This window comes from Equus caballus, chromosome 22 (assembly GCF_041296265.1).
Source record: "Equus caballus isolate H_3958 breed thoroughbred chromosome 22, TB-T2T, whole genome shotgun sequence".
Classification (NCBI taxonomy): Eukaryota; Metazoa; Chordata; class Mammalia; order Perissodactyla; family Equidae; genus Equus; species Equus caballus.
In genome coordinates, this window is record NC_091705.1 from 34380442 (window position 1) to 34392470 (window position 12029).

The following is a 12029-nucleotide window of genomic DNA, read 5'->3' on the forward strand; positions in this document are numbered from 1 at the left end:
GGGCTGTATGAGTCTGCAGGTCAGGGGAGAGGTTCGGGCTGGAGGTATGAGCTGGGGAGTTAGCAGCATAGAGATGGTTTGTAAAGCCACGAGTCCGGATGAGATCACCAAAGTGGTGAGTGAGGGGAGTGAGTATATTTGAAGTCTAGAATCTGAGCTTGGTGACATGTCATTGTTCATAGGTTGGGGAAAAGAATGGGAACCAGCAAAGGACATGGAGATGAAACTGCCTGTGATGCAGGAAGATCAACATCTATGATGTCCCAGAAGCAGGTGAAGAAATTTACTCCCAGGAGGAGGGAGTGACCAGTTGTGTCAGATGCTGCCGAGATGGTCAAGGTGGTCAGGGGAAGACTGAGATCTGACCATTGGCTTTAGTAAACAGAGGTTATTGGTGACCTTCCCAAGCAGTTTTGGTGGATGGTGGGATGAAAATATAATTGGAGTGGGTTTGAGAAAGAATGGGTGGAAAGGAAAAGACAGCTCTTTCCAGAAGTTTGCCCGTAAGCTTTTGCTACTATTTTTAACTTCTAGAGCTCTTACACTTTGGCATCTCTTTCTAAGTTCTTATGAGGATGCTGGTGGTACAGAGCAAATTAGGCACCATGAGTGGCCCTTCTCTGAGTTAGGGGAAGTGAGAAATAGGAATCTTGAAGAGGCCTCTGACTCAGTGTGGGAAAATGCTGGATTCAGAGTGCTGGGTTTCAATCCCAACCAAGACTTACTAATGCTTACTTAAGCCTTGTTTTCATCTGCAAAATGGAGAGAATAGTCACTTCTTTGCAGAACTGTTCTTTGAAGAATCTGTTCTTTGAAGAACAGATTAAATGGAGAACATGTGTGGACGAGCTGGGTCCAGCGGCTGGCATACAGTCGGTGCTCACTGCATGCATCAGTAGCAGGATGGGTTGGTATTGAGGTGTTGTGCGTTTAGGGTTTGATTGCCTTTGGAGGAGGTACTTACACGTTTGCATGTTTAGTTATTTTGAAGTGTGCTAATTGCCTCTTTAAATGAATTGTCATAATCGTGTTATTGCAATATTTTGATACAGCATATGCTTATTTTTGCAAAAGGCTTCTGGTCGATTGGGCCGGTTCCAGTGTGTTGAGCTTTGGTTTTTAAAGGAAGGAAATGGACTTGTGTATCATTTAGCATTCATTGGGCACATGCTCACATGCTATGTGTCAGCACCCCCAGTTCTGAGTTCTGGGCAACGGGCAGCAAGGTGGCGGTCAAGAGACGTGAACAATAGGTGACTGAGGGACTTACAGTCTGTCGGGAGGGACAGACATGGAAACACCTAGGCGAGTCTAAACTTAGAGCCTGGCACCTTCCCCCATCTCATGTGCTCATTCATCCCATTCTAACTGAGCACCCACTGTGTGCCAGGCACTGGTGAGAAGACAGCCTTAACCCTGCCCTCATGGGGCCTGTGGTCTGGGGAGGAGACACAAGCAAAAGGTCAGCAAAGAGTCAAAAATAATTGCAGGTGGTAGTGATACTGTGGGGAGCACATACAAGGGGCTGTGGAGGGGGAGTGAGGGGCGGGAGGCTTGCTGTAGGATGGGCAGGGGACCGGGGAAGGCTCCCTGGGACTCTGCTTTCTGGGATGATATGGTGCCTGTGGCTGAGTCCCACCCAAAGGCCATCAGCCCCCAGCCCATCTCGGTGGTCAGGCTGAAGACAGACATCACAGCAGACCTGCGGTGTGGGGAGTTCGGAACATTCACAGTGGGAAAAACGAGCAAGGATGCTGAGCTCGTGAGCTGCTGTATACTTGCTCTTTGTCCTCGGGGAAGTCCCTTAATGTCTCTGAAACTCCAGGCAGGGACAACGATGACAGCAATAACAACAGACACTGAGAGGGGGGATGGCTGTGTGCCAGGCAGTGTCCTGAGCAGTTTGCACGTGTTGATTCATTTACTCTTTACAGCAACTTTGTAGTATGTTATTACCCTCTTTTCCCAGATGAAGAAACTGAGGCACAGAGAGGTTAAGTAATATGCCCAGAGTCACACAGCTAGTACATGGCAGAGCCAGGATGCAAACCCAGGCCCTCTGGCTCTTAACCACAGCATCGTGCTGCCTCCTATACAATGGGGACAGTAACACCTGCCTCCAGGGTGGTCACCAAGATTGAGTGAGATGTGTGGTTGTGGCGTCTACTCTAGGACCTGGCTCATTCATCCATTCAACTAATTATTTTGAGCTCTTAGTTTATGCCAGGTTCTGGAACACAGAACCTACAAGGGCTGTCCTGGCAGAATGCACATTAAGCATTAAACAAATAATAACACAAGAAGTTAGTTAGCTGCAAGTTTGATGAGTGCTTCTAAGAACTGTAGGGCACCCGGGCCTAGTCTAGAGGGTCTCAGGGAAGTCATTTAAACAAAACCTATTGCTGAGGGATGAGTGAGAATGAGCCAGATGAGGGGACAGCGTGTGGTGGGCAAAGCTTTCTAGCAGAGGGGCACATCGTATGTGAGGTCTGGAGGCAGGAAGGATAACGGTGGCTACAGGGGTGGTGCGGGCCAGGCCCCGCAAGGACTTAAGGGCCGCAGTCCAGTTTGGGACTGTAGACTTTATCCTAAGGACCATGGGGAGCCGTCAAAGCATCATCAGCATGGGAGTGACGTGATGAGATGATCCCCTTTCTGGAGACCCCACTGGCTCCAGGAGGGAAATGGATTGCGCGGGGGCAGGAGTGGGCTGTGGGAGACCAGTAAGGAGGCTGTTGCCGTTGTCCTGGTGAGAAGTGGTAGTGGCCTGCTCCAAGACAGTGGCAGCGGGAATGGAGAGAAATGGACAGGTTTAAAACATATTAAGAAGAGTTTCATTGGGTTTGAGGGGTGACCAAGGGTGAGCCCTAAGTTTGTGGCTTTATTAACTGTGTGGAGGACCCAGTGAGGGAGACGCAGGTGCCAGGTGGGGGAAGGGGCGACGTGATAGCACCTTTGCGCGTGTTGACTTTGAGATGCTCGTGAGACATCAAGTGGGAATATTGAGGGACGTTTAGATGCTCAGATCTGGAGCTCCAGTGAGTGACCAAGATTGGAGGGGGAAATGTGGCATCTAGATGGGAGCTGAAACTGACACTGGGTCAGCTTCCCCTGGGGAGAGAGTGTAGGGCAGGAAGAGAGGAGAGCTCAGGACTGAGTCCGAGAAACTCCAACACGAAAGGTTGGGGAGAGGAGGAGGAGGTGGCATTGGAAGGGAGAAGCAGAAGTGAGAAGGTGGGCAGAACACGAGGACAGCATGCCGTCCTGGATGCTGAAGGAGGGGTGTTTTCAAGATGAAGGAAAGAGATCAACTGGGCTAACATCGCTGAGGGGACAAGTGGGATGCGATTTAAAAGAAGCTGATTGGATGTGGTGCCATGGAGGCCACTGGTTGGTGAGGGCCCATTGCATACGGAGGAGGCAGGTTGCAGTGGCCTGTGGAGTAAGAATGGGAGATGAGAAAGAGGGCCACTGGGTGAGGACAGCCTTTTCAGGAACATGAGTGTGACCTGAAGAAGAAGAGATAGCGGTAGCTGGAGAGGGATGGGGGAAGCGTGTAAGACTCAAGAGAGTTGAGCATGTTTCTGTGCTCTTGGGAATCGTCCAGCAGAGGGGGGAGGCCGAGGAGCCAGGCATCAGAATGGTTAGCGGGTTGGCTGAGGTCCTTGGGACAGGAGAAGAAGGGAAGGGGGGATAGGACCATTCCATACGCAGGCAGGGAAAGTGGCCTTAGGAAGAAGGAGGGATGGCTCTTCTGGCCCCAAAACAGGAAGCAAGTTAGTGCTGAATGGGCAGGTTTGTGGTCCTGGTTTCAGGATGTGGTTGGAGCTATTTTTCTGTTTTCCTTGTGAAGTAGGCAACTGGTCATCTGAAAAGGGTGAAGGAGCAGAGAGGGAGCTAAAGGACTGAGGAGAGAAGATGGGGCTGGAGAGAGTCATCATGGAAACTAACGAGCTGGGAGGGAGTGGTTTCCAGGGGCATGGAAGACCCCACAGAGCTGATGAGCGTGATTTCTGGTGGCATTTGGCCAGAGCCGTGCTCAGCTCTCTTGGTCAGGTGCAGAGGGGGCGGATGGTTGGGTTCACATCAGGGTGGGGGTTTTACTGGCCAGGTTCCAGGCATAGAGGGGCACAGAGCACTTTCTCTCCTCCACTCATTTCTGATTACTTGGGGGTACTCCTCCCATTTCCCCTCTCTGTGCTCCCCTACAGCAGTCTCCCTTCACCAAATCGTGCACCATTCATATCGGTAACTACAGTTTTATCGTTTGACACATGGGTGTGTTGTCTTGAAAGAGATGCACTTAAGGGTGAAATTACATTAACACCCACATATATGCACCAAAATGCATTAAAATACAATCTGAAAAGCATTTCCATCACCCTTAGGTGCCATGTTAAGATGTTTGGTTTTCTTTCTCTCTCTCTTTTTTTTTTTTTTTCGTAGACAGGTACTAATTTTTAAGCAGGAGTGTTCGGAATGTATTTATTTGTGGAAGGGCGCTGGGAGCAGAGTGGACAGAGGCTCCTTGAAGAGGTTGCTGCTGTCACAGCAGCAGGAGAAGATGTGGATCAGACCCGGTTACCTCCTAGTGTTGTAACCTGGGCGAAGCCTCCAGACCTTGACTTTCTGATCTGTCAAATGGGGATGAATACAGGATTCTTTTAAGAATTAGATATGAGTTATAAGTCAGTTATATCTTAATAAACCCAGGAAGAAATAGTTCAGGGTAGACCTACCTGGGGAATTAGGGAGACATCCATGTCAACGTAGACTCATCTAGGGAATTAGGGAGACAACCCACAACAGGGTAGACACCACTGGGGACTTAAGAGACATCCCGGGTCAGTGTAGACATATGTGGGGAGTTAGGGAGACATCCCAGAACATATCAGACACACATTTGTAATTAGAGGGACATAGGAGGTCACGACTATAGACACACCTGGGGTATTAGGGACACTTACCAGTTCTATGTTATACACTAGGAAATCGTGGAGAAAAAAAATGAGTTAAGTGTCATGCACATATGAAACACCCAGCATGAAGTGGGTGGCCCGTAACTAGTCATGAGGATTCTTATTCAAGGTAACAGTAAACGTTGGATCAGTGTCCTGTGTAAGAAAATGTGCTTTTGATCCTCACAATATAGAGCGAGGGGTTACTTTCTCAAACTCATCAGTAACAAGGTCGGACCAAACCTGTTTCTTGGTGCCCAGGTTCTCACCTTGGCCATGACTTGGTGCTGCCTCTAAGGATATAAGGACCCAGATTCCAAGGATCCGTGTCACAGACGTGAAAGTGTTGCCTTTCTTTGGAGATGGTGTAAATTGTGGGGGAGGGAGACCTCTTTCTAACTCTTCCGGTCCACACACCTCTTTTCTTCTGGGTCTAATCTCTTGCAGAGTGTAGAAGGTAAAGAATGATTCCCCAGGTTCACATAAGCTTGATGCCAAAGCCTCACAAGGGCAGTGTGAGAAGGGAAAATCATAGCCCAATCCTGCTCATGAACTAGGTGCAAAAATCCTAAACAAAATATCAGCAAAGAAAATCCACCAGTGCATAAGGAGAATAATACATCATGACCAAGTTGGGTTTATTCCAGAAATGCAAAATTATTTTAACATTAGAAAAACCAAGTGAAGTAATTTACCATATTAACTGAATTGAAGTCATTTGAGCCTTTCAGTAGATGCTGGGGGAAAGAGTTCAATAAAATTAAAAATCCATGCATAATTAAAAAAAAAATAAACACCTTTTTGACAAACTAGGAATGCCCTCCACCTGCTATGAAATGCCTGTAAGAACCTATGGCAGATGTCTTGCTTAGTGGTAAAATATTGGGATATTTAAGATAAGGAAAAAAGCAAGGGTGCCCACGCTCACCATTTCTATGCAACATTGTCCTGGAGCTTCCTGGCCGGTGCAGTGAGGTGGGGAAAATGAACAAATAAGGATTGGAAAGGAAGGTGTCCAGTATGGCTCCTAGCTTGTGCTCCTGGGGAAATGTTTGTACTATTTACCAAGACAAGAAAGACCAAGAGAGGACCCGCTTGGCCGGGCGTTGGGAACTGATGAGAGAAAGTTGTCCAGCTGCCCTGGAAAACCACCAGGCAGCGAGTTGGGACTCTTCGTCTCCACTCCCAGCTCTTCTCCTGACCTTGCCTGGGTGGCTTGTCTCTTGGACCTGAGTTCTCCCATCTGTAAAATGAGTGGGTGTGGAAAGATGGATTCATGGTGGGCTGCAGTGGCCAGATCTGGTGGGAAAACAGAGAACAGGTGAACAGGAGCTGTCCCTACTCTGCAGGAGGGCAGGGTTTTGCATCCAGACCCTGTAGTGGGAGAGACCCCCCTGTATTGGGGGTGGGACAGGAGTCAGGTCATCTGGACTGTCTGCTTTGCAGATGATCATCTCTTCTCTCCTTTGCCGAGGGGCTTGTTATCGTGGTTGTTGATACTATTGGTCTCGTATCTTCTGCAGTTGTAAGACACTGACCCCCGACAACCTGCCCTTTTGATGTTTTAGACCTACAACAGCCAGAACGAGAGCAACGAAGACTATGAGATCCCCCCGATAACACCTCCCAACCTCCCCGAGCCATCCCTCCTGCACCTGGGGGACCACGAAGCCGGCTACCACTCGCTGTGCCACGGCCTCGCGCCCAACGGACTGCTCCCTGCCTACTCCTACCAGGCCATGGACCTCCCCGCTATCATGGTATCGAACATGCTGGCCCAGGACAGCCACCTGCTGTCAGGCCAGCTGCCCACGGTGAGTCCCTGTCCCCCACCACGGTTCCCACTGGTGATGGGGGGGGGCTGGGGGGGCTCAGGATGCCAGTGCCTTGATGAGGACCCTCTGCTTCTGTGCAGAGTCCAGGCTCAGTCGGTGGCTTCCATGGGGGTCTGCAGAATATGGGGGGTAGGCGCGGAGGGAAATTTATGTCTTCACACGACTTACTTCTGGAGCTCTGTTTATAATATCTTGGTATTATTTGTTTTATTATTTTTTTAATAGTGTAATCTCGTCTTTTAAAAAAAGTTTACTGGCTTTGAGATATACTTCACATACCATACAGTTCACTCATTGAAAATGTACAACTCAGTGGTTTTTAATATATTCACAGAGTTGTGTGACCATCAACACAATCTATTTTAGAACATTTTCGTTACCCCAAAAGAAACCCTGCACCCTTTCGCCATCATTCCCAGTGCCCTGCACAACCCCCTGCCCTAGGCAACCACTAATCTACTTTCTGCCTCTATATATTTGCCTATTCTGGATCTTTCATATAAATGGAATCATGTTATTTTTAAAATATTGTATCTTAAAACAGCATGTACAAAAACAGGAGGCAAGAGGGCTCATGTTGTGTTTGGGAGCAGCATGTGGTTTATTCCTTTTATTGGGCTGGAGAGAAAGGACCTGAAGCTAAGGAGGGAGAGGGGAGATTAGCAGGGCCTGGATCGTAAGGGTCCTGAATCCCATGCTAAGGAAATGTATGGTTTTCTAGCATGAATGGCTGATTGAACAATCAAGACCTGTAGAAAGTCAGTAGAGATTTTTTGTATAATAAGAAAATCTCCTTAAGGGAATTCTAGTACTTCTCCTGAATGACTATGACTTGTGTTTATTCTTGCTATTTCATTGATACTTAGTATTATATACTAATCACAACTCTTACATTCATTCCTAAGTGACAGGAACCAAACTAAAACTAGCTTAAGCAAAAAAGACTGAAATATCCAAGGATGGACAAAGGGTTTCAGGCATGGTTAGATCCAGGAACTCCAGGAGTGTTATTAGGGCCGCATCCCATCCCCATTTACACATAGCAGGCATCATGGCTACTGGCAGCCAACATCTTCCCTGGCATCTCTCACGGGTGGCAGTTTGGATCTTCCAGGGAGGACCGTGATGGAGCATAGCTGGACCAACCCTTGTGTCCAGGAGGAAGCACTCCTTGATTTTGTCAGTTTGGGTCACAAATACACACACCTGTGGCAGGGAAGGAGCGGCTGCTTAATTGATTTCCTCTCAGAATCGCATGGGGTTGGGTGGATCCTATTTACCTCTGCAGAGGCTGCTCAGAGGCCACAGCCAAATTGGTGGCCCAATTCTAGCAGATGCCTGGGACCTTGGGCATACAGTTTATATCCTAACAATCTTGACTGTATTTCACTTGTTTATTGTTTACTCTCATTACCACCAAATTTCCTTGCTTAAAAAAAGCTGGCATACTCTATGTGTTTTTTGTAAGCCACATCACATTTTTTTTTATTTGAAGCTGAGTGAGAAGTAAAAGGAGAGAAGGGAGGGAGGAGGAAGGAAGCCAATTCAAGCTCCACGTTTTATAATGTTCGGGGTCTGACTGAAGTGCTCGGTGGGAATTGATGTCGCGTTTCTCGAGGAATACATTCCTTTTGGGCCCATCAATAATGCAGATCCTGAGCTTCCTCTGCTCTGAGACACCCGAAGATTTCACAGCCGTGTGGTTTTAATGCCACTTCGTTAGCATGCTCATACCTTAGCTGCTTTCCTGGCTGATTTCCTAACAAAAACTTCACTGCTCCAGACTGTCCCGGTTCGGGGTTTATGGTACCACAAGCAAGGGCAGGGCCCCGCTGATGCCTCTGGGGAGGGTCGTGAGTGCAGGGTGCATATGGTGCAGTTCCGGGCCACAGCGTCACTGGCCTGCCGTGCTGGCGGTTAATGGAGACAGTGTGGGGTAGTGGTTTGTGCGTGGCTCTGGGGTCCCAGGGACCTGCCTTAGATCCTGGCTCCACCTCTCGAGCTTCAGTTCCCTTGTCTTGCAGTCATAATAGTACCCACCTCCAGACTGCAGTAAAGTATATCTGAGATACTGTATCTAAAGCCTTAGCAAATGTCTGGCAGATAATAAACAATCAGGGAATATTTGCTATTATTATTATTAGCAATAGAAATGAATTCCCACTGTAACCAAACGGCAGTGTTTTCCTATAAGTCTCGTTTACCTAAAGGAACAGACTACAGATACCCCTTCTCTCAGGTACCTTCGTAGGGCAGCTGGTTACAGTAGCTCTGATAGTTACAAAGGACGTTATCTGTTTATCGGCGACGACCCCCTGATCGCTCCTTCTAGGAAATGCTTTTGTTGGGCTCAGTCCAAATAGGCACTTTGCAGCCATTTTCCAGATTTCTTTAAGGCTAGCTCATGTTAAAGATGCTTCACAAATTCAGGTAGCTTTCCTTCTTCCATTAGTCAGAGTTTTCAAAGGTTCGCTGCATTTTATATTCCCATGTTATGTAATGAAGGATAAGCCAAACCATTTGACCCAGGGGAGGGCTGCTAGACCAACTGGGAAACTGGGTAAGTGCATGTCCATCTAGTAGGACTATCTGGCGAAGACAGACAAGGTGCCCTTAAAGATAAAACGTTTTAAATTTGTCTGAGCTGCAGGATGCAGGGGTGTGTCTGCGTGTGGACGTGCGCGCTCTGTGGCTGATGCTGGAATTGTGTCAGCACCTGCGAGGTGTCCAGCATCATGCAGAGGGCCTTACAAACGCTTTCTCTTGTAATGCTCCCGAGAACCGCGCAAGGCAGGTGTTACCGTCATGAGGAAATGGAGGCGCAGGCCAGGTAGGTGATGGTATAGTTTCCTGTGGCTGATCTATGAAATTGGCACAAACTTGGTGGCTTAAAACACCCAGACATTGATTCTGTCACAGCTCTGGAGGCCAGAAGTTGAAATCAGTATCACTGGGCTGAGATCAAGTGTCAGGAGTGTCAGGAGGAGCGATCTTCCTCCAGAAGCTTGGGGAAGAATCTGTTTCTGGCTTCTTGCTTCTAGCTTCTTGTGGTTGCCAGCCGTCCTTGGCTTGTGGCCGCATCACTCCAGTCTCTGCCTGTCTTCACATTGCCTTCTGCCCCTCTGCTTTTCTTATAAGGATGCTCGTGGTGGCCGTTAGGGATAATCCAGGATCATCTCCCCATCTCAAAGCCTTAATCACACCTGCAAAGACACTTTTCCCTCCAATACAGTAACATTTTCAGGTTCCAGGGCTTCGGACCTGAGATCTTTAAGGGGCCATTTTTCAACCTACCTCGGTGATCAGCTGTACAGCATCCTTTGTTGAGAGCCTGCTAGGTACCAGGCATCGTTCTGAGCCCTGGATCTGTGAGATGCCCTTGAGAAACTCCTGGTGCAGGTGGAGAGACAGGTGAAGAGCCCATTTCTGAAAATGTAGTAAATGCTCTGATAGGATCAGTGTGTAGTGCTGTGTGTGCCTAGAGGATGCACCTGGCTCAGCTATGGCGTGATCGCTTCCTAAAGGAAGTGATGACCTGATACATAGTAGGTTCTATAAGTACTTCATGAATGAATGAATGAATGTCACACAGCTATTAAGCAGCAAAACCAGAATTCAAGCCCAGTTTTGTCCCCAATCCAATCTCCTACCACCTGCCCCAGGCTCTCCCAGCAGTTTCTCTGGTCTCACAGGAGGTGCAGGTTCACTGAGAACTTCTCTGGGAGCATCACACTGTCTCCCTTCCCAGGATACTTCCTCTCCAGGGTAAGCCAGGACCTCTCAGTTTTAGCAGGTGCACAAGGGACAGAGCAGCTGGGCTGCAGGGCGACAAGTGGCACAGAGGATGCTCTGATGGCCAGGATGCCACAGATGCTGTTTGCATAGGCTGAGATGAGAAAAGGATGTCATCCCTGGAGAGGTGGGTGAGGCCAAGGCGTTTGGCAGCCACCTCATTAATGCCAAGCCCCCTTGGCTCTCATCTCAGAGGCCACTGATTCCTTCTGGTCCCCTGCCCTGCCCCATGCCACCTCCTGACATGCGTGGGAGTTGGCCCTTCTGCTTTAAGGGTATGGCTGCTGGCAGGAATCATGTGCGGTATTGGAATAGGGTCCTTTCACAAAATTAAATATGCTTAAGGCTTCTCCCTCGACTTCATCGTCTTAACTGATTAAACATTCATTTCCAAGACAAAAAGAGTCAATTTAGTATGAAAGATATATTTTGCTGGTCTAATTTAAAGCACTGCACCTCCATCTGACCCCTATTTTCATAACTCAATAATTTTATCCTGTGTTGATTGTCTCATTTTGAGAGAGATATTGTATGTATAAATCAGTTTCTAAAATATCCAAAGAAACTAGAAGAGTGGAATGTATTAAGCAGCCTCTGTTAAGTCTGAAATAATTTATTTTGGAGTCGTCCTTGGGAAATGTTCGAGCTTATGGTCCTGGCTTACCCTGGAGAGGAAGTATCCTGGGAAGGGAGACAGCGTGATGCTCCCAGAGAAGTTCTCAGTGAACCTGCACCTCCTGTGAGACCAGACAAACTGCTGGGAGAGCCTGGGGCAGGTGGACACGGGGCCCGATGGGAGATGAGTTCTGGCAAAGCTCTCCCCGCACCAGCCATGGGCTCTGGTGATTCGGGAAATATGAGGTTTCCCCAAGCTGAGCCCTGTGGGTCCCTGGAGCTGTGTGGTCTAGCCTAGGCCTCAGTTAGCGCAGGGATGGTACACAGCTGTCGTTCAAGCGTGCTCCTCCAGCATCAACTCTTTGCTTGCTTTCTCCGGGACCTTGGACAAGTCACTTGCCTCCCAGCTTCCGTTTTCCCGTCTATGGGATGGTGACTGGGATTCCAGCTCTGGTGAACTCACAAATAGGAATGATTGCTTTATCAGCTATGACACACTGGACAAGTATGTGGGTTTGAATTTTGATAGACCCTGCACTGCCACCACCACAACATGCCACCGGCCTGGTGGGCTCAAATCTTATCAGCTTGGATCAGAATCCTGAGTGCTCACTGGTAGCACTTAGTCTAGATGCTCTAGGTCTTTGTCTCAAAGCACCTGGCCAGGACTGGTCCTTCTCCCCACAAGGACAGGGCAAGGGGCTGTGGTCCAGGGACCCCCATGCCAAGTGAAGGGTCTTTCCGGGCTAGTGTTCTGGGGCAGGCTATTGGGGAGGGGGCTGGGCAGTACATTAGTTACCACCTCGCCCCCTTGCTTTAGAGATGGTCC

The 12029-nt window shown here is 48.6% G+C and overlaps 1 protein-coding gene across 6 annotated transcripts in view; it reads left to right on the plus strand.

Annotated features, from left to right (window-relative positions):
• The window catches only part of TOX2 (TOX high mobility group box family member 2), a 136757-nt gene that overhangs the window by 77147 nt on the left and 47581 nt on the right, over positions 1–12029 (plus strand). For all 6 annotated transcript variants that reach the window (XM_023626605.2, XM_023626604.2, XM_070247840.1 and 3 more), the window contains exon 3: positions 6527–6772. In XM_023626605.2, coding sequence (XP_023482373.1) covers positions 6527–6772 — 246 coding nt within the window. The remainder of the gene's footprint in view (positions 1–6526; positions 6773–12029) is intronic.